General features: G+C 38.4%; 4 protein-coding genes across 7 annotated transcripts in view; 1 reads left to right on the top strand and 3 right to left on the bottom strand.

Annotated features, from left to right (window-relative positions):
• Positions 1 to 913: 913 nt before the first annotated feature.
• On the bottom strand, positions 914 to 17,511 carry LOC124186919. 2 transcript variants are annotated; one of them, XM_046579056.1, is made up of 5 exons: positions 2,719 to 2,954; positions 2,439 to 2,612; positions 1,983 to 2,164; positions 1,203 to 1,278; positions 914 to 941 (listed from the first exon to the last, which is right to left on the bottom strand). In XM_046579056.1, the coding sequence occupies exons 1-4, from the start codon at positions 2,900 to 2,902 to the stop codon at positions 1,273 to 1,275; spliced, it is 546 nt and encodes a 181-aa protein (XP_046435012.1). In that variant the 5' UTR covers positions 2,903 to 2,954; the 3' UTR covers positions 914 to 941; positions 1,203 to 1,272. The 2 variants fall into 2 exon arrangements, 1 of the variants encoding a protein (XP_046435012.1); XR_006871745.1 differs by lacking the exons at positions 914 to 941; positions 1,203 to 1,278; positions 1,983 to 2,164; positions 2,439 to 2,612; positions 2,719 to 2,954 and adding exons at positions 7,907 to 8,140; positions 10,239 to 10,337; positions 17,303 to 17,511.
• On the bottom strand, positions 5,258 to 6,872 carry LOC124186906 (esterase OVCA2). 3 transcript variants are annotated; one of them, XM_046579033.1, is made up of 6 exons: positions 6,660 to 6,871; positions 6,389 to 6,551; positions 6,117 to 6,311; positions 5,916 to 6,056; positions 5,603 to 5,806; positions 5,258 to 5,494 (listed from the first exon to the last, which is right to left on the bottom strand). In XM_046579033.1, the coding sequence occupies exons 1-5, from the start codon at positions 6,684 to 6,686 to the stop codon at positions 5,655 to 5,657; spliced, it is 678 nt and encodes a 225-aa protein (XP_046434989.1). In that variant the 5' UTR covers positions 6,687 to 6,871; the 3' UTR covers positions 5,258 to 5,494; positions 5,603 to 5,654. The 3 variants fall into 3 exon arrangements, with proteins under 3 accessions (XP_046434989.1, XP_046434981.1, XP_046434999.1); XM_046579025.1 differs by having other exon boundaries at positions 5,576 to 5,806; positions 6,660 to 6,870; XM_046579043.1 differs by lacking the exon at positions 5,258 to 5,494 and having other exon boundaries at positions 5,609 to 5,806; positions 5,916 to 6,043; positions 6,660 to 6,872.
• A 191-nt stretch (positions 17,512 to 17,702) lies between the features above and the next one.
• LOC124186828 overlaps positions 17,703 to 27,335 on the top strand; it is a 65,908-nt gene continuing 56,275 nt past the window's right edge. The window contains exon 1 of the mRNA XM_046578864.1: positions 17,703 to 18,067. The gene's annotated coding sequence lies outside the window, so the exon portion shown is untranslated. The remainder of the gene's footprint in view (positions 18,068 to 27,335) is intronic.
• On the bottom strand, positions 23,336 to 26,354 carry LOC124186898 (thyrotropin-releasing hormone receptor-like). Its single transcript, XM_046579012.1, has 3 exons — positions 25,564 to 26,354; positions 25,215 to 25,405; positions 23,336 to 25,052 (listed from the first exon to the last, which is right to left on the bottom strand). Exons 1-3 carry the CDS (start codon positions 26,219 to 26,221, stop codon positions 24,993 to 24,995), a joined length of 909 nt encoding a protein of 302 aa, XP_046434968.1. The 5' UTR covers positions 26,222 to 26,354; the 3' UTR covers positions 23,336 to 24,992.

Genomic DNA, 27,335 nt, shown 5'->3' with positions numbered 1-27,335 from the left:
CGACTTAAAATCACTCGAAACGTAAAGATCTGCAAAAAAAAATTTTTCGATGTACTAACGCCAAAAGGGCGTATCTCAAGATATACGCCCTTTTGGCTTTAGGAAATTGCCGGCCTAAAGCCAAAAGGGCGTATAAAAAAAATCAAGATTTTTCAAAATTTTGAATAAAAATTGCATATTATTGAGTAAGGAATAAATTAGAAATTATTATCAAAAAAATAATACGCCCTTTTGGCTTTATAACTTGAGATATACGCCCTTTTGGCTTTGAAAATTTTTTTTTCATTCTTAGGCTTAGAATATATTGACAAAACGATTGGCACAAAAAAAAAAAATTATACGCCCTTTTGGTTTTGAAAAGCCAAAAGGGCGTACAATTTTTATACGCCCTTTTGGCATTAGTCACGCGATATAAATTAATAGACTAGAAAATAGTATTTAGAGAGCTTATCTAATTCCGATCTTGTCACAATAGATCATTCACATAATCATATACGGTTAAAGCTGTATTAGCTACATTCACTATTAGAGATAATATTTTTTATCTATTTTTATAGTTATTTAATTTCTTGTACAACAATTTTTCAAATTTCACCGCAAAATGCCCAACGAGTTCTCGTTGTGCAAGCGCGAGTCAAATTACCTTGCAGATGGCATTACATTGATTTTTGCCTTCTCGCGTCGAGTTATAAATACAGAGAAATCTCAATGAGAGCTCATTTCTATAAGATTTATTGTAGTGTTATATTCGTAGCTGTACCTGTTATTCTATATTATATACTGTCCTAAATTTTAAACACACGGCACAACAATGGCTGAAAGCACAATGGCAAGAAGAGAGGAGCAATTTGCATCTTAATAAATCTTGTCTTCTTTATACGTAGCAGAGCGATGTCACGTCGGAGGATATGTACTAGTGGATCAGTAGGTGGGGCACAGAACTGAAACATAATTATGTTGAAAATCTTCAACATCTCTTACAGAAAGTTTTAGCATGAGAATACATCAAAAATATTGTGTAAGGATTGATATAATTAATTGATTATTCGATCATATAATAAATTTTATCAGCGCATTTATAGCTACTATTGTGCTTGCGCAAAAAATGAATTGAAATAAATTTTAAACATGACAGGTTTGAAAAATTTTAGATACAACATAATTAAACTTGCCATTAAATATTATCAAAATATCAAACTCACCGAGCACAATCTTCGCCCACGTCCGACCACTACCAATTCACCTCCAACGATCACCGCTAACCACCTCGAGTTACACCTTGAATAGTAATAAATATTTTCAGTATAAGAACACATCGAAAATATTCTGTAAGGATTAATATAATTGATTAATGTGTAATAAATTTTATCAGCGCATTTGAAGCTACTGAATATGCGCTTGCGCGAAAACTAAATTGAAATAATTTATTGTAAACGTGACAAGTTTAAAAAATTTCAGATAAAGTATAGTTACAATTGGTATTAAATATTAGAAAAACGTTATACTCACCGTGCAGAAATAGAAACATAGCTTTTTGTTACTGGTTTACATGAAAATAGTTGATCCTACTCCTACTCCTGGTCCCACTTCCACTTTAATCCTACTCGTGATCCTACTTCTGGTCCTACTCCTGGTACTTACTACTTCTGATCCTACTTCAGATCCTACTCCTGATTTGACTCCTGATCCCACTTCTGGTCCCACTTCTGATCCCTCTCCTGATCCTACATCTGATCCTACTCCTACTCCTGATCCTACTCCTGGTCCTACTCCTGGTTCCACTTCAGATCCTGATCCTACTTATCTTCTTGATCCCACTCCCGCTTCTGATCCTACTCCTGATCCTACTCCTGGTCCTACTCCTGGTACTACTCGTGATCCTACTTCCACTCTTACTCTCGATCCTGATCCCACTCCTACTTCTACTTCTACTCCTGATCCTACTCCCACTCCGTTAAATATTATAAAAATGTTATACTCACAGTGCACAAATCCTCGTCATCCTCGTCCACCTTGTTCTTCTCATCTTCCCCGTCCTGCTCCTCGGTCTCCTCCTCATCTATCTCGATCACCCGCAACCAGCCCCAACCCCCTCCGACCACCTCCGACCATTTCCAAACACATCCAACGACCACCCCTACCCACCTCGGGTTATCCTCGAATACTAATCAATGTTTCCAGTATTAAAACACATCAAAAATATTGTGTAAGGATGAATGCCAAATTGCAATTGCAATTTGTTGATCGTGGTCGTACGGTTATTATCCCGATTCAAAATGTTATCCGAAGCACGCATATTGGTTTGATGGTACAAAACATGACGTTTGCAATAATCAAACTTGTAAACTTGAAAATTAGTCCTGAAGGTCAGTAGTCACCAGGTCAAGGACCTGGACAGTCAGAACTACGGAGCGCTTGTTCTAGAAATCGAGTTTCACCAGGTAGTGGACCCGGCGCGCGAAAACTACTGAGCGCTTGTCCCTGAAGTCGAGTTGCACCAGATAGCGGACTTGGAGCGCAGGAACCACGGAGCGCGTGTCCTGGAAGTCGAGTTACACCAGGTAGTGGACCTGAAGCGCAGGAACAATGGAGAACTACGAAAAACTGAAAAACTACGGAAAATTAGTTGTGAAGGTCAAAAGTCACCAGGTCAAGGACCTGGACAGCCAGAACTACGGAACGCTTGTTCTGGAAGTCGAGTTTCACCAGGTATTGTACCTGCTCCACAGGAACCACGAAGCGCTTGTCCTGGAAGTCCAGTTTCACTAGGTAGTGGACTTTGAGCGCAGGAACTACGGAGCGCTTGTCCTGGAACTCGAGTTGCACGAGGAAGCGGACCCGGAGGGCAGGATCCAGCTGGTACAGAACCCGGTACTCGAAATTTGCGGAGCGTGATTCTCATACGTCCGCTCTACTGCGCGATTGTTTCCGGACTGAAGAATTCGGCTAGCTGATTTTCGTCTATATAGATGGATGACGTCAAGACAAAATAAAATTTTGGTGACGTCACTTTCTGAACATTCGAATATCCGACATGCAAACTTGGATTTTGAACTTCAATAGTATGTATGATATGATGTATGATGGATGATCATGTATGATGTATGATGATATGATATGATGTACAATGATTTTAGTTTTTACATTTCATACGAGAAATAGGCACTTGATCTTTCCTGCCGATTCCAGACTCAAGCGGCCAGGCCCTTCGATGGTCAGCCGTTGACTGAAGATATATCCTTCAGTTAACGGGTCAGCTAATAACGCTGCCGTTCTGCGACAGTGGGATGATAAAAATTTTCGCTCGTACCTTTCAAATGTGTATTAAAATACACTCGAAATTTTATGAAGCTTAGTTCATTCTCTCCCCAACTAAAAAAAAAAATCGCTGGCAATCACCTCTTTACGTCTTGAAGCCAGGACACTGCGTTAAATACTGTTTCATATACGAAGCATCCATTTCATCTCGATCAAAATTAGCGCATCCGTGATGTATTACAGTTACTCCGAATTTTTTTCTTACCCAACGTAGATAGTTCACTTACGACTAGTTAAAACGTTTCCATGCTATGCCTATGAAAATTCAAGATCGAGAGAGCAAATGGAATACATCGAGCGCGTGCCGAATAGAATCCCATTTCGAAATGAACAATTCTTTTGTTATCATATCATAGCCGTATTATTGTATGTAATCTAGTTTGTCTCCTGGAAAATTACATAATTTATAGTATGCATCATGTATCAATCGCATATATTAATATCGTACATGGACCGCATGTACTGTATATTTTCTGGTCTCTGCATCTTTATTACATCTGATCTATTATTATTTATGATCTATGTATACATTCTTCCCTCGGGTACCTATACTTCAATTAAATCACCGTCTTGCTACGAATTTTGGACGAAATTTATTCTCATTATTAATTTCTTGCGTCGCCGACAAGTCGGTTAGTACACACAGGCCAAGTATTGGCTTGGGCTCACCATTGCGAAGACTGTGTTACTCGGAAGGTGAATGCAGCCAGCATCATGTCGAAATCGGTAATTCTCTATGTTCTGCAATATGTTCTCAACTCTACCGATGGAAGATCTCAGGGGGCGCAAACGCACGACGACTTTCGGTTGCCACACCAAAGCCCATTGGGGCAACTGACTTTTTATGCTTCATTCAACGGTACTGGAATAAATTATTTGATTCGCTATTTCGACGGAATTTCGCGATAGGAATCGAATGGGCGCAGTCGAAATACGCTACGAGCATCGGATTAAAAGTTGCAGCCAAAAAACGATCAAATTTCTACGTCTTTTCTCAGCCATTTGTTTTACGCTGTTTTAGATTTATTCATTACATTTCTGAGGGTCCAATTGTTTCAGAAAATGTCGTAATGATGTATTAAAAATTTCTAATAGCGAAAATCGAAAAACGCAAGGCTAAAACATGAATTATGAGGAAAACAAATGTTGAAAAATCGCAAAATATAGGCTTTCATCAGAAGACATGGCAATCGCTAGAATATGCCATAAGCTGGGAAAGCCCGCGCGTAGTTCCGAGTCGATTATCTCCGTTAGCTTAATCGACACATCATTTCGTCTAGTGAAATTCTCTTTACTATCTGTTACCTAATAGTCAATTCTCACCCGCAAGTAACGACAATCAATGGCTCATCACACCTAACTCGGTGCCCGTAAACGCGTATGATTGTGATTAAAAAGTAGTAAATACTGTGCACGTAAACGTAGTAATAATCACGATCATCCTTTGACAAATTCCGAATGAAAGAATGAGCATATTCGGTTTGGCAAGGTAGCATATCTTGGATGGATATACGAATGCAGAAAGGCAAATTAATTAGGTGATGAAATGAATTATTTCAATCGTTATGATCCAATACCCTTCAAAATCTCGAGTAATAATTAGTTCCTATTTGATTAATGGGTCACTTTGATGTAATTGAGGAACATTGCGCTTTTCCCGATACGAAATTATTTTTCCGCTTTTTTTTTAGGGTTTCTTTGTCATCTATGTCGATTCTCTATCTGCCATGCAAATTTACTTTGACACATGGTATTCACAAAACGAAAAACAATGTTTCATACATTGCCATGCCAATGTACACTATTATCATGCATTAGATTGGACGTTACTGTTCATTTAAATTTGCTCTTCTAACATTCGTTCTTATGCCTTATTGAAGCGTCCAACACAGTGGAATAAGAACAGTCGGATCAAGGTTTGTAACTAATAGTTTGTAAATTAGTTGAGACAGAGGGAGTTTTATATTCACGTGTACATGCCTCTATATTAATTAATGTATGAAAACAAATACAATATAGATGCATGTACAAGCGAGTCTGGTATTCAGTTAAATATCACTGAATTGGCAATAATTTCCAGCATTACTGTAATCCAGATTTTCGATCGCACTAGTTCGAAGAATGTCATCCATGTTGTTGACTTGTATAAGTATCGAGGTACGTGCTGTCGGGAGCACTAAAACAAAACATTTAAAGTATACATTTTAGAATTTTATTTAATAAAAAAGAAAAAGTAAAAAATAGTAAGTTTACATACAGTCTTGAATAGAAAAGATCTAGCGACCTTCAAGTGCCAATTCGTGAAGTTCACATCCACGTATGCTCACAAGTGTAAATTACACCGATCCGTTAGCAGAATCGTCTTTTATTGTGAGCATCTTCTGAATGAAATCGTTGTACAAATGCTTTCGGCTTGGAATAAAGTGACCGCCGTCATGGGTCAATCTGGTTGCATCGGTGAATAGTGATGCCAAATCTTCAGCCATTTCTACGTCAAATAAAAAGATTCAAATCATTAATTAGATTTTCTACCAGCCACATGGTACAATAAAAAAGATGACATACAAATCATGATATTCTTCATGATGATATCTCACCAGTAGGAATAATTTGGTCTGTAGTTCCATAAATATGAAGACTGGGTAGACTAAACTGTTGGTTGTAAAATACGGAATGTGGCTCACAAAGTGACTTAAATCCCGATATGAGAATGGCGAAATTAAACCTAATCGGAGACACTGTGATATTATTAAAACATTTCTTATCAATTCACTCAATCAAGTGTATCTCAATATTACATTTTTGCTGTTGCATTGCGCACAAAATTGCAGAAAAAGCTGCACCCTGTGAAAAACCAAGTATTCCATCAAAAGGGCCTTTTTCTTCAAAACATTTCTCGACCAATCGTAAACTTTCTTCTAATCCGACACATTCAGGGCTGCCCACAGTTGCTTTGAATTCTGAATTTTTGTTGTTGAACCACCAGCCATATGCTGAAAAGGAAAACAGAACATGCACAGAAATTCTGTGATTCATTGAATAGTTTAAGCATTGTCAACAATTTTCATACCTTCGGCACCTTCTTCTGCTTCTTTACCGCTCGGGTCTCGAGGCACCTTGTGCGGAGCTCTCAGGAATGTGAAGTTGATTTCTTTTTTGAATGCTTTTCGCAGAGAACCAATTTTTCCTCTGAAGACAACGTCCGACTGGTAATATCCATGTAACGCAAGAACCTGTAAAATATCTGATGAAGATAATTCAACTCAGGGTAATTACATTGAAAGAGATTGGTTATTATTTATACAACGATATCAGAAATACACATTGAGAGACGATCGTACTTGCAATTGTTTCTTCACCTCAGTCATTATGCAGGCACGTTTATGATTTTTTGATCGAGCAGATATAATCACACGAGTAGATATAAATATTTTACTATAGAGAAGTTCCAGGCATTCACGATTATTTATAACTGTATTAGCCTAGTTTTAGGGATTCAGTTGGATCTACGTAGTTGTTGAAACCAGTAGCCAGGCAGTGCCATCTTTAGAAAACGATTTACTTTGTACTACACGGTAACTCTTTTCTGTAGATAAGGGTCATGTAGTACTCCTATCTTTACCGACCGAGCAAACGTGACGCGGTCGAGTGATTTGAACAATCGATATAAACATTTATTTATACAACTCTTTATCTTCGTAGATAAGAGAAGTAAAAAAAATGTATTTGAATGGTTATAATTTCCGCCGATAAAGTCTGGATCCTTCTCACAAAAACTGCGAAAATCGAACGAGATGTGCGCTTGATAAATGTAACCATGATCTAGAATGGTAATCGATTGAAGCACGTAATGAGATTGAACACACTCAAAACAGGCTCGTGCTTTAACGTTTTTTTTAATAGTTTCAAGCTTTTGGATACTATAATTTCTTTTTGCATTACAACAGATTTCGCAGTTTGCACGTACTCGTACATACGTATTTTTTAGTAATGTAGCGACAAGAATTCCATATTCTTTCTCCGCGTGATTTCTACAATATAAACATACAGATATTTTAATATTCTACGTGTACATCGCGCTGACATAGAGTTTACGCATTCACGTGTGAGTTCCCTCGTTATTTCATGACACGGTCAATTTGAAACTTTCACCTTAGCCCCGCGAACGGTCGCGATGAAAATGCTGTAGGTATACCAAGGTACAACTTCGGAGAACATTCGAAGGTTCTACTGTTAGATACCCCGACGGTTCTCGGGTCACCGACATCATACGCGTCCTCAGGGTTTTGACTTTCAAAATTTTGGCTCCGCCCCTTGGCCATGAGCGCCTAGCTATAGGATAACTTCTGGGAGTAATACAACATTTTAATGGTAGTAGGTATTGAAAGACGTCCCACCATAAATTATTCCCCCCCATCGCGAGATATTAGGATAATGCTCTTTGGTCATGATGACGTTTTGCGTTATCCATCACAAAATTGTGCATGAAAAAATGAACAAACGAATATGGTAACGTACCAGTAAATCTCTGAAAAATAGTGAATTTGGTTTTGTTACAAGTACAAAAGTAGAACGAAACATGCGGAAATTAGGAATCACTTTCTTCTGTATTTATTTTGTCTGATCATGAAGGGTAAATACAGACTCTGAGCGTATTCTATAGAACATCACATCTTCAACCCGCTTCTCCGTATATACTTTGTGCATGCACGGGGCATAACGTCATAAATTCCAACCATAGCCTCTGGTGAGGCTTCCCTATACCAGCGTCTTCACATCTTTCTGCATTATGTGAGCAACGTAAAAATGTCTTTTTCCAGTTCTTAAAATAAAAGTAAAGACTTTTCACTATACGTCTTTTCAATGTAGAGATATGGTTCTTTTTTTTGCAGTTATTCTAGTCACAGGTCAAGAATGATAGATTCTGTTGTACAAGATAAATTTGTGTCAATTTCAATTACCGCGCACAGAGTAAAACTTTAGTGATTCATTTGTCAACATTGAAAAATTGACGGGTTTCAAAACATGAACGAAAATTAATTTGAGAATAATAACGCGCCTGCTGATAGGCAACCAGCACGAGCGGGAAAGTAACTTGGGTTGCCGGTAAAAGGCGGAACTGGTTTTTTCGTGCACGTGTGAGCACGTACAAAGTGTATACGTGTGTACCCTAAGATTATCCGGAGGCACACGTTGCTGGATCGAGTTTTCGTCTCTTGGATGCTGTGCGCCTCGCACCTACTCGCTTCACGGCAGTAGGAACGAAACAAAAACCAGTTTGGTCCCTCCCGGTTTTTATACGTGACCACAATATCGTACACACGGCGTATACTATATAACGGTACTGAAAAACTACGCGCTGAGGTACGAGTAGATTAACAAAACTAAAAATCAACACTTGCGTAAGGTACGACTGATCGCTTATCTGTGATATTATGTAAATCGATACGTTCTATCATTTCATTTTTGTAATTTTGTTTTTGTCGCGCTGTAACACTTTTTTTAGATTATTTTTCCAGACGACATGGGAAATTGCTATCTCTTGTAAATTTTTGAGAATCCCTGATATTCTGAATATTTTTCTGACGACAATGTTCCTCTACTCTGTATTCATGAAGTTTATTTCGTTTTTGTTTTCGTAATTTCTGCGCAATTTTTACGTATTCCAGCAGTGTCTTTATTTCTCGGCGATTCTAAGGATTCGATTTATATGAACGGTTAATTACAATGCTTACTTATTGATATCGATGCTTTTGAAAAACAAAAGTATTCGCGAGAAATTTGGAATTTTTCCCCCAGTATTATGGGAAATACAGAACACTCAAATTAGTTCAAACTAATCAGAAAACGCGAAAAACTCCTCGGTTTCCAAGAAATGAAAGGGAAAAAATGTCGTAATAAATCAGAAAAATTTTTTCTCAATAAATTGATATTCCTCGCGAAGATTACAAAATTGTTTGGAACATTTCTTGTAGAATTTAATGGGAGAATTTTTCCTTAGACTGCATCCTTCATTCGATCATTTAATTTCTGCGCGATTCAAAAGGAGATCTAACTGCGGAACGCAATGAATCGGATGTGTTCAAAATGAAATACAAAAAATTTTCATATAAAAAACTTGATACGAAAATAACTAAATTAACAACCGTGAAAGTAGGTGTACCGTTGAAAAGCGCGCATTATTCTTCTTACCGCAAAAAGAGTTTTAAATGTTTAACGATACTTTAATTTGCAAAACCACTCGCAATTAGCGTATCACATCTTAGATTGTAGGGTACGAATTTACTGTATGAAAAATGAGGAAACAAGAGAAGCGCGTAGAGCAACTATTGCGTCGAGGACCGCGGATCGAATGATAAGTGACTAATTAAAAGCATGACATCACGATAAGTAATAAAATGCAAACACTCGTTTCCCCAGAAAATAGGTAAACTTGTTACAATTTATCTAAGTGATGACGATGTGTTTTCATTGTGATAATTCATTATGTTAAACAGCTGGATGTTGTTGATAAGACGCAATATATAGGTAGGCACACAGCCGGTAAATCTCACAGATTTATCAAGATCATTTTTACATGCAAGGTACAGTCATGCACAAGACGATTTTATTAGCGTTCCGTGTTGCATGAATAATGAACAATGAATATAAAATTTAGATGCAACTGTTTCTAAAATTTTCAAACCCCTTTTCAATTACTCTCGGCGAAATAGACTACGACAAATTTTTTTTACCATCTTACCATAGATTTGCCACAAATTGAATCCTCTTTGAATATTCATTTATTAAAAATACTCACAATGATCCTATGTTGGATAATTTTTCGAAATATTGTGAGCTGTGTTTTAAAATACCACCCGTAGCCTCTCTTTGTCAAGTTGACGAGGGGCGGTAAATCGTAAAGGGCAAGTGATACTTACCTATGCATCGCGTGATTCAAATGGAAGCGTGTCTCTTTTCTCAGTCCGTTGCTCTGGCTTGTTCGTGAACCTTTATTCCCTTTCTCTGGCAGTGTCTCTCTGAAAATTAGACAATTTTATTATGCATAGACTGCCCACGATAAGAAATGAAAATAACCAGCCACTGAATGTCAATCCCAGTTTGAGGGAAAGTTTACTTTTATTACAAGTCACGAATTTCACACCAGAAAAATGATTTATTCGTATGTTAATCCATTGTAACATTGTTTCACGATTAATAAATTTTTCTTTCATTGGAATTTTCGAAATAACGAAAAAAACTTGCCAACAAGCAGCAATACGTTCATGCTGAAATTCGTAAGTGTGAGGCAGACGTATTTTTTCTTGATTTGTTTCACAAAAGTATTCCGATGGGTTCCCATTTCAATGAATTATTCGTCTGGGTCTGGTTATACTTGTTGCTGCATTGTTCGGCAGGACTAAGATCAGGAACATAGGCTACTTGGGTCTGGCTAATGTTCCCCATAGTTCATAGCCAGAGACTTGACTAATAATCTACAGGAGCACTCAAGGCCAGATATTACGTCCACTGCAATGAAAATTCCATTTACGGTCAATGTTCAGCTCGGATAAGAAGCTTCTCATCCGTACTACATGAGCTGAAGCAGAATAAATGCAGTCGCAGCATTCGGATAATTGAGTGGATAATAAAACTGATTTACATTAACATCTCGGTTATAGTGCATGGCCACCTCTGCGTAACCCGCCATCTGCCAATATAATTGTCCGGCTAATAGCGCTTTTTTCTTTGACATATGCAAGTTGTAGTATTGGTATGCATCACTGAGAAAATAAATTCTGTTATCAAACTAATTCATTAGTTGTCTTCTGACCTATAAAATATTTTTTCTTAGTGACTATATGTTGAATTATCGTTAGCTGAGTAGCAGTTAAAATCGATCTCAGATATCGTGACTTCGTTTTTTTTTTACGAATTTGGTATTTCGTAGATCACATAAAGAGGAATATAAAAGCACGATATAAACTGAACCGAAGAATGTATTTTGTTTAAACAATATCTCATGAAAATAGGTACAATGTTTACATGGAAAACAAAGTTCCCACATCGCGTTAAAGAAATTATATTCTGCAAAAAGTTAACTTTCGATAGGTAGAATTTTGAAAATGTATCATAGCTGCAATAATGAGAAGATACTGTGAAAATCTCACGAATTTTAGGAAATTTATTTGTGATAAAGTCTGGTTTGATATCCATTTTCGTATAATTAAAAACTTCTCCATCCGATAAGTGCCAACCACGACTCGATACACGTTGAGTTTCAAACTTTTCAGAACTTTGGAAAACCAACTTTCCGAAATTTCTATGAATAATATAATAGTATGACTTTACAACGGTGTTTCACGTCATGTCATATATTTTGGAAAATTTCTCCATTATTTTTCAACACATTGGTTGGGGACATTTTCTGGTGTGATTGGATTTAAGTTTTTTATTCAAATCGACCGAAGCACGGTAATATGTAAATGTATTTTTCAAGTGTCGAATCTCGTTAAATGCCCGATGAAGCACAGGAGTAACGTCTCCAGAAGCCTAGGTGAAACTGAACTGAACGATCGTTTGTTGTGCTTTATCGCCGCTCCGTGCAGCCGCAGGTGTTGTCTGTAAAAATTTTATCCGAACAGAGAGTGTCTTGCTGTCAACATTTTCAACGGCGTATTTCAACCGGTAATCTAGGCAGGTTGGGTAAATTATCTTCGTCGCACATTATCGTTTGTCATATTCAGCCTGTGTACATACCTTATACGAGTTAAAAGATCTCAAATTTTGTCGTACAAAATTCAAGGTACGGTTTATTTTTACTCTGACGTTATCACGTTGCTGCTGTACGTTTCAGCTAAAAAAAGAAAAAAGAAATTCAGAGATAAATTTCTGCGAATATTCAGTAAAAATCTCCTCTTCGCGTTGATAGAGATTAGATTAATTAGTTAAAAAGGCGTGTACCGTTATACCTCCAATGCTATTTGAGGGTGTCGATTAATATCGGTTCACTTTCGAGATTCTGTTCTAATCACTGCAACAATAATATTTCATCGCTACGGCTAGTCTAGCCGGAATTTCTTAAGTAACCGAGGCGAATGTTTATTTACAAAAGTGTAGCTATCTATAAATAACGATTCATGGTGGCACCGCCGTTATTACATACGGATAGCATAGCTTTTGTGTACACATTTTTTTAATCATCCGGCAACGAGTCGAAGTCGTTAATTCATTCAGGGATTTTTCAAAAGCCATTGGATCAAATTTCACACGATTTGCGGTATCTTAGCAAAACTATAAACTCTGCACATGGAGTGGCATGGCGTTTCTGGTATAATTGTAGGATTGGATGGCCACGAAATGACTAAATATTACAAAATAGTTTACAGTGATGAACAGAATTAGCGCATTGAGGACAAGTGATCGTATTTAGAAATGCTTTATTTTTATCAATAGTAATTAAAAATTAGTATTAGTACATTTTGCCGAGAAATCGAAGTTTCTATCATCTGATCTGGATTGACACAGGATTCAATAATCGATTTCATATCTCAGCGACGTTTTCCGACGGTCTTAACAAGTTCTAATTTTCCCATGCCCCTCATATAATCTGTATGAGATTTGCAATTAATCCACTCAAAGTTTTCCCTGGCTAATTTTTTACAACATTTGACATCGCCTTCGTTATTCTTCCGAACGCGTTATCAAAGTACCAGTGTAATACGTAATCGATTGTCGAACCGTTTTCCCGTGTTCGCAAGTATCCGCAAGTGGTTTTTTACTAATCATGTTATACACACCAAGTAGGTATCATCGATGTTTCGTAAGACCAGACAGTGTAAATAAAAAAAAATTCTACTCCATCGTCGTCTTACGCGAGTAAGAAGAAAAGGAAGATGATACTTGCAGAGATAGAGAGAGAGAGGATTTACATTCTCCTATTTTGTTCCCGTGATTCGAATCCCGCATACATGAAAGATTCTCCGCTTTGCATTGCCATGTAACCTTTTGCTCATTACACGCGTGTGTGTTTGCTTGTGTCAGAGTAGCGATGGAGAAACACGCGTAGAGAATAAGAATACACCTTGCGGAGAGACGAGCGTATAACGTACCTATCTACCTGGCTACATGTATAATGCAGAGTGTTTATTGTTCCAGAGATTACGTACATACGTGATACACGCGTTACTCAGCCGGTCGTTTGAATATAACTGTATAAATTTAGCAGCTATAGTACATTCTGCTATTCTTTGCGACCTGGAATTGGCTGCTAGCCACTTTTTGACCAACGTTTTTGCGAATTAGAAGCTTGCTTCTAGAATATCGGTCGCGGAATCGGCCAAGTTGGAAAATATGTTGTATACACACACAGAAATTGTAACGCGCGATTGTTCTCTTGCGAAAGAAATCTTGATTTCGAAACGAGTTTACCCTTCGCCACCAGATTCACTTTCAAACTGAACCAGGTCATATATGGCCTTGGGTAAATTTTGATCAGCTGTCTTGGTCTCGTTCACAATAGAAGCAGCGTCATTTTTCTGCACGGCGTTTTTAAATTGCCTTGAAATTTATCTATAGTAAGAAATTGAGTAATCGATTCGCGGTATGGTTCTTGATGAAAGAAATGTATTCGTACGAGTACAAGTTATTTGCAAAAATGTACACCTGATAATATATCCCGAGATTTGAAACGGATTAAACAAAAGCTTCCGTTATTTTGGAATTGATCAATTCGTATTTTCTGAGCTTCGTATGAATTTCATTTAATCCGTTTTTAGTGTTTAAATGACGTCGAAAATTCAAATATATACAGAATGAGAAATAAAATCTTATTTCTTGGCTCTATTTGTTACATCTCACAACTACTCCGGCCATGGCCATCCAATAATTAAACCCCAAGAATGATTTGTGTATCGATTTTCAACGAAAAATGTGAAATTTTGTCGTTTTTATTTTTCTTAAATGTATAGAAGGTCAAATTTTGAAACTTTCTTTATTCAATTTTCAGCGAATGAAGAGTAGAATAACGTGAATTTATTTCATAATAGTAGAAAAATTGATACACCGTAAAACAATTTTTAACAAAAGATTCGCTGATTGAAAAATGAGTTTAGCATTGCAAAACTGGAAGAAATTCTCCCACGAATATTAAAATATTTTCGATTCTTCGGAATACTTTCAGATATTTCGCTCATCTTTTGGTATTTAAAAACTGAAAAAATTAAAAAACGGGTTTTTCCGACACAAAGACCCCTCGAAATTGACGCGGAAAGCTATAATGTTACAAGAATTTTTTTTTTCACGTTAGAAACTTTTGAAAAAATAGATACCACAAAATTCGATGGGGACAAATTCACCATTCTTATCCGGACAGAATCTTTCAAATTCTTCTTCACAGATTTCAATATCACAACTTCAACGAGACGTTCAACGCCTGGCACGTCACGAGTCCGCCTTGATTGTTTTTGGATAATGAACTTCACGCTCCGCACGCAGGCTGATCTCGTAGAAAAACTCTTACCGTCGTTAAATTGCTCGAATCACTACCGCAAAGAAATGGGCGCGACGGTCCCTGGCGAGAGAAAAGTGGGGCCGTAATATGCCCTTCAGGTATAAGTTCAGGTAAATTAAGGACTCATCCTGAAGGGCTTTTCAGCCGTTGGCCACTGCCGGCCGTTCCGAGGCAGCCCCTCGACTCACACACACCGACTTATATTTAGAACCTTGCGGCAAGTGCAAAATATCATGAAAGTACATAGGTATGTATATATATATACATATATACTGGGTGTCGCAATTTAAAAGACGCATTACGTTTTTAGCCGAACTAATGGTTCAATTAGAAAAAAATGTCCTACAAAAGTCATGTGGTTCGGATTGGGAAACATGAAGAATTTTTGTTTATTTAATTTTTTTTTTAATATAGTGAATAGTTCGTGAGATACGACAGAGAATCAAATTCTGCAAGACACGGGGAGGTCGATTCGAAAGGATTCCCCTTGGAATTGCCTTGCACGCATTAGTAATTCTATTCATCATGTCTCAACCCCTCCCCGTGTCTTGCAGGATTTGATTTTTTGGTGTATCTCAGGAACTGTTCGCTTTAGAGAAAAAAAAAAAATTCTTAGAAAAGTTGTACATTTTTCGAATGAAGAATATCTGAGTTGAAATAAAAATGTATGATTCCATTAAAAAAAACTGGTCCATCCTCCACGGCATCGCCCGGTTATGATGTCGAGACCGCATGAAAAAAAATTCTTCACGTGTTCCACACTGAACCATAAAACTTTTGTGGAACGCATTTTTTAATCGAACCGTTAGGTAGGCTAAACCGTGACGCGTCTTTTAAATTGAGACACCCTGTAGATACACGCGTAATACCGTGAATTATAAGATGGCTTGAAAAATCACGGTTTTTAAATGTTAACGCGTGGCCTTCCCGGCTTTGTGCAGGCATCGTGCTATTTTATAATGTGAAAAGGACGAATCCTTAACATATTTTGACATTCGGATACCGCTATGTTTTATTGACGAAAAATATGCACAAACGCCTAGCCGCGATGCAAATAATTTACCAAACGAAGGTAAAATATTTTTAAGAACTATGTATACATATTGTTAACAGAACGTGAAAAATCCAACTCTTTGAAGACTAGTGACCTCTAAATTGAGCATAAAACAACAACAAAAATTCAAAAGGTTAAACACAACATTCTACACATTATAGTCCTCCTTATACGCAGTGCTTGAAGAGAAGAAACTTCTTATTCACACGTAAACCAGGCACAGGAAAACAAATTCGAACTCATTGGTGATGAGAGAAATTAACGACAACAGAGTCAGAGCGGTTAGGTGGTCTAGTGGAGTAAGGCTCCGGTCAAGCATCTCTGGACGCCTGGTTCGATTCCTGACTCCGTTGTTAATTTTTCGAAATCGCCAATTTTTCGAATTTAAATTCTTTCATAAAACAAAAACAATGAAACATTTACTTATCGATTTCACGTGCGGTTATTAATTACGCAGTTTGAGGTGGAAGTTTGGCATTCCGAAGATTTCAGGGCTGCCTGAATATTATTTTGATCAACCTGAACTTCAATCATAAATCCAAGGGTTTCTAATACATTGAAAAATGTGAACGCAACATTATAGCAAAATAGTAAATCTATTTTTTGAATAAGAACCGGTTTATTTGTAGAATCGTTTCTTTTCATACAAGCTAAAATATTTTATCCAGTTCTGGAATAAAATTATCATCCATAACGCAGTCTGGTGTTAGAAAGAGCACCCAGAGCGGGAATGAGTAAAATTATACACGTGGGATTCTTGCATCTATGAAACAAATTAGCGCGTGAAGATCAAAAAAATGATATTATCGTGGCGTGAAATTCAAAATCCTTGTATTGTCTTCAAAGAATGGTTATAACAATTTGAAACGCTATAGAGAAATTTCGTTAGCAATGATTTTAACATCGATATACCTGGTTATGAAACGCAACTATCATAAAATAATGAATGTGTAACGTATTCTCAAATTTTATACAACCCATCCGATAGAATGTTAGTCAAAATTATTGATGAGATTATCTTCAGACCGTACTATAATATCGATAAAACCCGTAATCCAGTTAGTGAACAAAGTATCGCAAAATAAATCTCCAGAAATTCCAATTGAAAATGGAGTAAAATGTAATTCAATCGATTCATTAAAATAATTGAAATCAAACCACCCCTTAATTTTTAAAAAATTTCGAGAGATCAAATGGTTCTCAAATTTTTGTAACTCTGTCCAAACTTGCAACTTTTTTTCCCTCAAATCTGTAGTTGAACAAAGTAAAAAAATACTTGTAAACGTACTTGTAGAAAATTTATCTACGCACAAAACAGAGTTTCTATTTATAAAAATAAAAGTGAAAGCGAGACGCGTTCGGTGTTGAAAAAAGATGAAGAAAAATGTTACATCTCTGATACTATTGATAATCGAGAGTTTGCCAAGTGAAATTTGTACCTTGCAGTTTGCAGTGCAGGGGCTGTGGAGACTGAGTTCAAATCTGTCACGCAGCGAATGCTTATCGCGCACGGCGAGGCGCGATAAGGTTGAGAACCCACTCGACCCCGGACAACCAATTGCGCAGCTTGTTTCGGCAGCCATCTTGCTCGGCTCGGTGTTTGAGTAGCGTGGCGCCCATATGGACTTTAGTATCCGTAGACAGCCGGCTGACGAAGCATGGACGTTCCCCACTTCGGCGCGCAGTAGCTCTCTTACCGAAGTGACGTTTCGCGGCTGTGACAAGTTGGCCTTTGAGAAATTAGTTCGAGAAGCGGGCGCTTCCGACCTTCTCGACGATTTGAAAATAAGAAAGCGCGCGAAAAAAACCAATCAAACCATGCGAGCGAAGTGAGTGACAGTTGACGTTTCGTAGTCGTGTTGAAGTGAGGAAGCCACGGCTTCGGCCAAAGTCCAGAACTGCGGATCCGAAATTTTGGTCAGTTTTTAGTAAAAACTACGAGATGGGGCCGGAAAGAAACGGCGGAGAAAAAGGCGAGAATATTTTTGAATGCGCGCGTTTTTGCCTCTCTTTAAATGAACGACTTTGAAACCTGGATCGTGCCGTTGGGTCGGACCTGAGTTTACGACCACGGTCAAATCGAAGGACCGCACGTGCTTTAAGGACAGGAAAGTAAGGTGAGCCGGTAGTTTGAAACATCAGGCGATCATCTCGTGAGCGTGGGTCTTCTTCGACGCCGTTTCCGCGGGTCTTTTTCGTCTGAGGTAAGGAACCGGCGGGCGTAAATAACTTCACTATGTTTACAACGATTACATAGAAACAGTTCGCACTGTGAACTGGAATAATCAGGAAATTGTGACGTTCAAGGAATGAAAAATGTTTGAAGAAAACAGTCCGATCATAGTCGGTGTTGAATCGCTGAGTCCTCTTGCATTTCAGGCTCTGCAATTTTTAGACAAATTTTGCCGGCCTGTGAAGGTTTTCAAGGTATAATAATTTCGATTTTTTTTCCAAATGTTTACGAAAAATTAGTGATCAACCATTTTTTAAAGTTGATGAAACTTAAGGAGTAGAAATATCGTGGAATTTTACTAAATCGAGATTTTTGACAGTAGTACAATAAACGATGTTTTCAAAAAATAACTGAATTAGTAAAAATCGTCACTGTTTAAAACCTTTTGTAAATTTAAGTTTTTTAAATATTCAGTCAAGTTTTCCGTACAAGCAGCACAAGAACTGATTTTCAGTAGGAAATAGGAGTATGAATAAACTATCTAGGTTGAAGTGGATTTTGCTATTACTTCCGCTGTACCAACGAAAACTTCCTGCTTCCAGTCTCGGCATATATATGTACGAGTATATGCAATAAATATGACGTGTGGCACAGAAAGAGATCATTCATTGCGGTTTGTTCATCAACCTTTCATACGCGTATCATTCCGTCCTTCTTATTTTACATCGTTTCGTCTCGCCGAATGGGAACTTTTTTCACTTTCTGTACGTATTTGTTCTCCGCATTTTTCCTTGATAAATACTACGGCGAAAAGTAGAGAAAAAAGAAAGAAACTGGATGAGAGGAAAAAGCAATCAAGAAGTTCGCGGCAGTGACATTGAACGTGCAGTCTATACACTTACGCAATGTTTAATAGGATTCACGGTTAGAACAGAGTCACGGTCCACATTATTTTCTGATTGATTAATTTTTTTTTTTTTCATTTCAAAACTTTTCTTTCTCTTTCCTTTCCGTATCGTCGAACGAGAATCTCGAAACTCTCTAACCTGACTTTCTACGAAAGTATTACTTTTACACGCGTCGTATTATTGCACGCATACTTTTATATCTTATCATGTATGAGATTGATACTTCGGAGTTGTCATAAATTTGCATAAATTGAGCGTCAATTTTAACTGCAACCTCTTACAACGATCTACGAGTTCGGTTTATTGATTGCAAAATATGAGAGGGTAGTTGTCTTTTTTAAAGAAAGCAAATAATTATATTTTTCCATGTAGAACAAATTTGCGGTAAATGAACGCATAACTCGCAGACACTCGATGCGTGCGTTAACACGAATCGCGCTCTTTCACTTGAATTGTATAATTGAAGGTTGTTACAATGCTCGAATGTTTCAACGTTCCCTGGTCAGTGACCGGAAGTATCTCGACACTCGTTCGTTTCGATAGAAAATATACGGCGATTTCCGCGCATTTGTGTTACGAGGAGCTTTATTGCTCATTTCACGCTTTATTTTACACACACAGTGAGGAAATCAGTATCGCAGAATCGTAACTCTCTCCTTATATTTCCGTTCGGTTCTTCAAAGCTTACCGTGAAGTTTTTGTAATAAATGAAAACCGAATATGTTGCGTAAATTCTTGTGACTCGCGTCCAATGATTCAGTATCAATATCGCAGCTGTTCCTCGCTTGACGGGCGTGAAATTCAACGATAAACAAAACATGCAAACTGAACAGCGTGAACTGCCATATTTGCAATGCCAGACCTCTGGTTCATTTATCCCATATCGTAGCTGCATTTTGCAATACATGTTCCACTCGCAAAAACAAAAAAAAAAAAAAAGAAAAGAAAACTATCCGTGACAGGAATCATAATTGATTTTACGCCAGCGTTTCCACTACTAGTAGTTGCAATTAAAAAAAAAAGCTTAACAAGATTGATTTCCGTCAGCAAAGAAGTTGAACAGCTATATATATATATATACCTCATTCCTAGATATGCCGCATATTGCAAGTCCGTCATTGTCACGCTGCATTCATTTCGTAAGCTGCAATTGTGCGATCAACGGATGAATCATTGTTGTTGGCTCAGCTGCGTACCGCAATCGATGTTTTAGAAGATTTTTTAAACGACCAGGTTGCGAGACGTTGCGACAGATCTTGGAATATTTATTACCCCGTATGGAGCAACGGATAATGTTAGGATACCGGCAGCTATCACGGTGATAAGAGAGAGTTGAATTTTCAGCTATATCGCTCTTTCGGCGAGTATTTCAGACTTTATCTCGAATGGAATTTTAAAAAGTGCTTTTCGACGGTTCGGTGTATAATAACGCGTCCTCACCTTACAGACGAAAAGTCTGATCACTGTACCCCGCTGGTTTTTAAAGCCGATTATAATTAGAAACCTTGAATACATTGCTTCAGGATTTACTATTTGAAATCGTCGCTTCGTTTGGATTAGCTGTATATTTAGACGCAGCTCGTCGTCGCGCCGCATCTGCACTTTCGAAAAGATCAAATCGTTATACCATATAAGCGATAAGGAGGTACCATTCTTGTTTGATACTTATAGGGGGACCGGTGGTTTTTAACTCTGAGGAATGGGGAAAATGCAGATTCAATGATGTTGTAATAACATTCGAAAATTGTACCTTATGAGCTTTCAGATTGACAAAAACTGCTCGCAAGGCTTACTTTTAAGATTCATGTTGGTGTATCGATGGTCAAAGTGTAATTGCTTACACGAAAATACATAAAAACAAACACGTCGCAATTTAGCCGAAAATTAAAAAAATTATCTTGTATTTCAATTCGTTTAATCTGCCAAAAAATCGACAAACTGTTCAATTCTATGTCATTTTTATCAATCGCTAGTGATTAATGAACTCTGGAAGCGTTACGGAACGCCTTAAATGCTGGCACGGCAATTAAGATTCATGTTGGCAGCAATGAATCTAAGTAAAACGTTCATGTGAAATGAACACAAAGTGTACGATCAGGGTGTAATTATTCACAGCTCGTCACTTAACCAGGCATTAATCATTCTAAAAATTGCTACAAGACGTTACTTGCGTTGCTAGAAATGAATTAGGGTTACTAGAAACGTTCGAGTATCAGTCATTTGTAGCTAATTAGCTTTTCGATTATGAAGCCTGATTATTAAACAACGTAATTGACAGCGGCAAAGGTGTGCCCAAGTTGCAGTTGTCTTATCGCAACTATAACTGAGCGATAAGACTGCATTGCGGCTGCATCGAGTGACGCAGAATATAACGGAGAGCTAGGATAAGAAACTCTGATATACCTTCAGTTATATTTGCACTCCGCAATCACGCAGGATAGTTACGTTTACCTTGCGGAAAGGAAGGCGAAGATTTGCGAAATGGTTTCAGCGCAGGTATAATATCGAAGATATTTCTAAAGTTTTTAGTCGAGAATGCTGGAGCGGTGCCCGTAGGTTAGATTTAACTGTAAAGTTAATCAGCTTAGTTAACTGAAGGATTGACCGGAGAAATGGGTGGGGGAGGGGGGGGGGGGGGGAGGAGGAATATAAATGATCGATTATGATGGACGCACGGCTACGGCATCTGCTGTCCGGAGCTTGACTAATTATTACTTAATTGAGAGAGTTAAAATTCAGTCAAGTTTTAATTTCCATCTTGTCAGCAAGATTTAAAAAGCAAAACGAAAAGTCGTTAAGATATATCAGGCGAACAGACTCTTGCATAAACATTAGAAGATCACGGCTGTTTTTTTGGCTAAAGCAATTCCAACGGTCAAGTTTATTTTCGCTGAAAACAAGGAAAAAAAAAAAAAAATAGAAAATGAAGGCAGATAAAAAATAAACCACCGTTACAAACCTGACGAGTAAAACGAATTTCAGAAAAACCGCACACGCGTGATAATTGCAGTACATAATTAAGTCCCGGAAGTTCGATCAGTGATTCCGATCAGCAGATCACGACATTTAATTGTGAATTGGGAAGGTTTTCGACGGCGGAAATTGAGCCCAACGAATGTCAATGTTTCTATGGATCTTTGACATTTGACAAAGGTAGTCCGTTTTGTACGTGTGTAAAATCGACTCGTCGTAGATGAATCGTGTAAGCCCGTTTGGACGGACGATAAGACCAACAACGACCACGGACTTGCTCCACTTTCGAAACAGGCTCCTGAGTCACGGAGTTGCCTGTGAGCTCGAGCTCAACTTCGTAGGCTCTTTATTCCCTGCTTCTACTCCCCCGCATTCGCTCCGGCATCTGTATAAGCTAATAGCTAGCGTACGTGGCGTCCCAAAAACTTTATTGTGTATCGTATATTCAGAAGCCGGGGATCGCGTCATACATTGAAGTCGTTAACGAGCCGCCACACAGCCATCGTTGTGTGTGACTGGCCAATTTTAATCTCGGTCTGCCGTTCCCAGACTGCCTCGAAATGCGGTACGTGTAAAGTTTGGGAAAAGTTTCACTGCGAACTAGCTATTGTGACGGTCTTCTGTTACTCTAAAACATTTTCCATGACGAAGGATATATCGATGCTGTAATACGGGAAGTAATTATTATTACCGTCGACGATACGTTCGTGTCGCAAAACATTTGCCATAGAGTTTGGATAAAATTTTTTCAAACAGTTTGCTTTGCAATTATAACTAGACAAATATGGTGTGTTTCCCATGAGAGATTCCTTGGTTGAAGAAGTTTTGTGGTTGCCAAAAAAGACCCGAAATTAAACGTTGAGCAGAAGCTTATGGGATTTGTTAGACGAGGTGATGCATGTGTGTATTGTTTAATATTGTTGTCGTTTCTTCAGAGCAATGTAACGATTAAGCTTTTATTTAACGCCTCACACTTGGCTAAATATTATTTTTCGACTATACGTTAACCTTAACGGTCTGTTTGCTTTGAGCGCGTGAAAATAAAGGGGTTATATGTTTTACGACTAACAGGTTTGCGCTTCGTAGTTATAATTAATCGGATGAAAGTTATTTCTTTTATTTTGTTTATATGTATTTTATTTTATTCTTTGTATTTTTTGATTATTTTATGAACTGCGATTCCGGCTTCTTTTCATTGCACTTTTTCCGGATAGGTGAGTTAGTGTTACATCACTTTGTCCTATTAATTGTACACCGCATTTTATCACGTTTCCTATTTCATGACCCAGATTTCATCACAATTGTATCAATCGCGTCATTGTTAATCATTAATTGGCCTGTAAAACTATAAAAGCAAATTAGTCAGCGATATTTTCGTTAAATATCCAACAAATGAACACTCAATGACTTATTTATCTTGATTTAAACTAACGAAAATTATTGCCGTAAAACTTGTCTCGCATAAATATGTAGTATAATTTACTTTCAAATTTCAGAAATCTTTATTTCAGTACCGAGGATTTCAAAAATCGTTACAGTGATTCTTATTGGTAATCACGTGATCGATGTCGTGTGTCAAAACCTGGTTTGTTCTAAGTGAATGCGAAAAACTTATTTCTAGACCTAAGGCCAGAAACTCCGAAAGATCGCGAGCGAAGGAAGGCAACAATATTTCCTGGGTAACCCGTTAGTCGAAAGATTAAACTTATTCTTCTGGAGAAACGGAGATTATGTATTTGAAGTTCTGTTACCGCTTTCAGCTGAAACAAGCTTGAAAAAGCTTGCATCGTGATTAATAGTGACCCGGCAGGCAATACATATACAGGCATACACACACATCATTCGTTTGCGTTACGCCTTCGGTGTAAAAACGAGTTCCGTGACCGTACATACATATTAGCGAATTCATTTATTCGCCGTACTGTTCGTTATATTTGGCACGTGTTATACAAGACTTTATAAAAAATTATGTATCGCGTTAAATGTGAATTATTATACTTTACAACGAGCTTCGCAGGCAGTAAGATCATTATAATTTCATAACTCTCCAGTTTTTGTTTACTCAGGAGTGAACGGCACTTTGCCAAAATTCGTGTAGATAACACGGTGGATTGCAATGCAGAGCACAATTGATTGCGATTTATCGGTTTACAAACAGTCGATTTTTTTTTAAAAATTATGAATCTCCATAAATGAAATTTATTTCCGTACCGATTGAACGTGTGTTATAAGTTCATGAACTTTGCGGACGCGTTTCATATTTCACGGTGTCTGCATGGTTGGTTGGTAAATATGAACACGTAAGAAAAAAAAAATGTTGATTAAGAATGCTGATTCAGCCACAGAAAATTGTCATTCTACTTCTATGTGAGACACGTTAATTTCAGTTGACTGTAATTTTAAATTTAATTATTTCAGTAGTTAATTAAAGGTCGTCCAAAATTATACGCCACCCTCAAGGAGCTTCAGAGAAACGTTAGGGTAGCAAAAAGCTGCTTCTTTGAAATTTTAACAACCAACGTGTTTTCGTTATCATGATTTGTAGTTTAATTTTTAATCCACCATTTATTACAAGCAACATTTGGTCCGTCATTTATTCATTGTTTCGTAGAATACGATGTTATTTCAATCTCGTATTGTATAATGGCAATTCACGTCGTCGTATACGCAAAAAATTCGGGGAATGTTTAAATACAATTAGACTATGCATATATAGTATATACATTATATGTTGTTCATTCGGAGATTAAATAGAAGAATCAATTTGCTCTTGTTGATATTACACATAGTTTCGAGTACAGTTCTTAAGATTTTGTAATCAAGTTTTTTCTTTGCCCGTCAATCACACTCACATATTTCAATATTCTTTTGCGAATACGATAGAATAGAAAGAGTAACGAATCGTCGTGGAATTCCTTTGAACATTATCTTCCAAGGAAGCCGATTGCCATTATCAACTGCCGTTCCTTCTTCGATCCGTCTCGAAATTCGTCGGTTTTTTTTTTTTTTTTTTGAGGCAGCTGTGGTTTGCGACTGTAAACCCTTCGACCTCCGTCTTATCCACGATTGTTAGGATCACAGGATCTGAGTGGTAATCGTCGGTCCACGGCCGGCAAAAAACCCGTAAAGCGTTTCCTAAGAACGAGAAGTAATAATAAATATGAGTATAAAAAGGAAACCACCAAAGAATCAACTGCGTTATTTCATCGGGCGAAAGTGTAAAGTAACGTGGGAGGCAGCGCGTGTTTTCTGGGAATGAAAACACATCGCTTTGGATACCTACTCGCAAAAGCGTACCTTAAACGCGGCTCGAAACTGCCTGGATACGAGGGCGTAGAGTATCGGGTTAACCGCCGCAGATAATTCGACGATCAAGTAGCTGGCGTCGAGTATAGTTTGCGAACAGCATAACGTTGGAGCCATAAAGCGGACCAAGGACACCATCCGATACGGAGCCATGCTGACATAGAAAACCGCACCGAGGGCCACTGAAATGTGTTCACCACTAGAGTTATGAGTTACGGCGTTACGACGTTACAGGAAATTGCCATAATCCTAGGCCAACGCTCGCCCCGAGAAACTCGCCTGACGTAGGCAGGGTTCCGATATATTTCGGTAGGTGCGATGTTTGAATGATTAAACTCACCGAAAACCCTGGTAGCGTCGTTTTCGGCGGTGTTCTCGAAGCTGCCGGTATCGATCAGCACGAATGTACCCAGAGTGATGATCAAGAGGGTAGGAAGAAAGAGGAACATAGCGGTCGAAGCGAGGAATATGAGACCCTGAATGCTGGTAAGAAAATGGAACTTCAAGTTGAGTTCCATCGCAGCGAAGGTCGCGGCCATCGCCCAAATTACAAGGACCCCTTTGGCACCCTGCGAAAATCCAAAATCCGGACCGGGCTGCGATTTCGGATGACAATGTGCGACGTATCGTTCGAGCGCGAAGATGACCAAGGTCAGAACCGAAGCCTCCAGGGTCAAGTAGGCGACGTAGACGCCGTTAGTGTGGAAGCAGAATTTGATCCATTGCTTCAGGACGTCCAGGAGGATCTGGACGGTCACTATGAGGTTCGAGATCACTATGCTGATGACGTAGCAGTTGGAAGCAGTGCGCATAGATCGATTACTGCCAATTATCACTGCCACCACTACCAAGTTTAAGGGTAAACCGAGGGACACGATTGCCAACCTGAGTATCGTCAGGAGGTAACCGTCGCTGTTCTCCTCGCCTACGACAAAGCCCAAGCTTCTATTCGCGATCTCGTTGTTGTTGAGAAGCTCGAATTCGATGTAGGTTGGCATGGCGAATTAACACTCACTTCAATTAACCAGACAAACGTTTGCTCCTGCACTTCTCGCGCGGTTTCTCTCTCCCCGATCACTTCTGATCCCGATAAAACCTGGCCCGCTTCTGACAACACTGCCTGCTTCGCCCCAGCGCTGATGCGTTTTAATGAATTATATCGAACAGCCGACCTGCGCGTAATAATAGCAATTAACATAATAGAACCGGCGAAGTATAATCCCGAAGGTGGGTTCAAAATTCATTAAACTGAGTGCCTCCCTTCAGTGCCGCGGATCTTCCGGAAGTACGTACTTGCATGTGGAAATGCCTTTCGCAATTTACAGTGAATAACCAGTGACAGCTCTTCCGGTGGTTTCAAAGTCCGTTGAATAATCTTTGACCATAAAATTCATCCTCGTAATTCTCGCTCGTCGCAACAGGATCTGACATTTTTTTGGCAGTCTATGACATAATCCATTTCCCTGCAGACATACGGCTGTAACTTTTTTTCACCCCATTTCGGGAATTGGGGGTGAAATTGAGCCAGGTCAGATGATGCTAGTTGAAGATACCTGGGAACGTGCCAGGCGTATAAATATGTACTTGAAAAAGCCTCTTTCCTTCAGACAAGGGTTAGCTTCAAATTTATGGCAGTCGGACGCGGTAAGTCGAACGGGCCAAGTTCGATTGGCGATTGCAGAGCAAAACCGTTTGAGTATTTATCGGCGAGTCCTTATCGGTAAACAAAAATCAAATTTGCGAAGCATAACGCTTGCGTTAAAATAATTCTCCACTTCAATCCCCAGTAGCTTGTAAAGTAAGGAGATAACGCGGTTTAATAGCGTCTACAGTTACCTCACCTAGCTCTGAATAGACTACCAACCACATGTACGAAGGCGCGTGTAGAGGTGCATAAAATTATTGCAAAGGTTTGCTCATTCCATTCATGAGAATTAACGCTATACATGATCAAGCAAGTCAGAGCGTGAGTGACTGAAGAGGTATTAAATGTGACGTGTCATAATTGTGCACTAACCTAATTAATATTTAGACATAAACCATCCTCTGCGTTTACTCGACCAAACAGCCGAAACCACGGGTGTCAGAATTTGCAAATCTTCGTTAAATATG

This window comes from Neodiprion fabricii, chromosome 1 (assembly GCF_021155785.1).
Source record: "Neodiprion fabricii isolate iyNeoFabr1 chromosome 1, iyNeoFabr1.1, whole genome shotgun sequence".
Classification (NCBI taxonomy): domain Eukaryota; kingdom Metazoa; phylum Arthropoda; class Insecta; order Hymenoptera; family Diprionidae; genus Neodiprion; species Neodiprion fabricii.
Note: the sequence above shows the minus strand (reverse complement) of the source record. Positions and strands in the feature narration are given on the sequence as shown.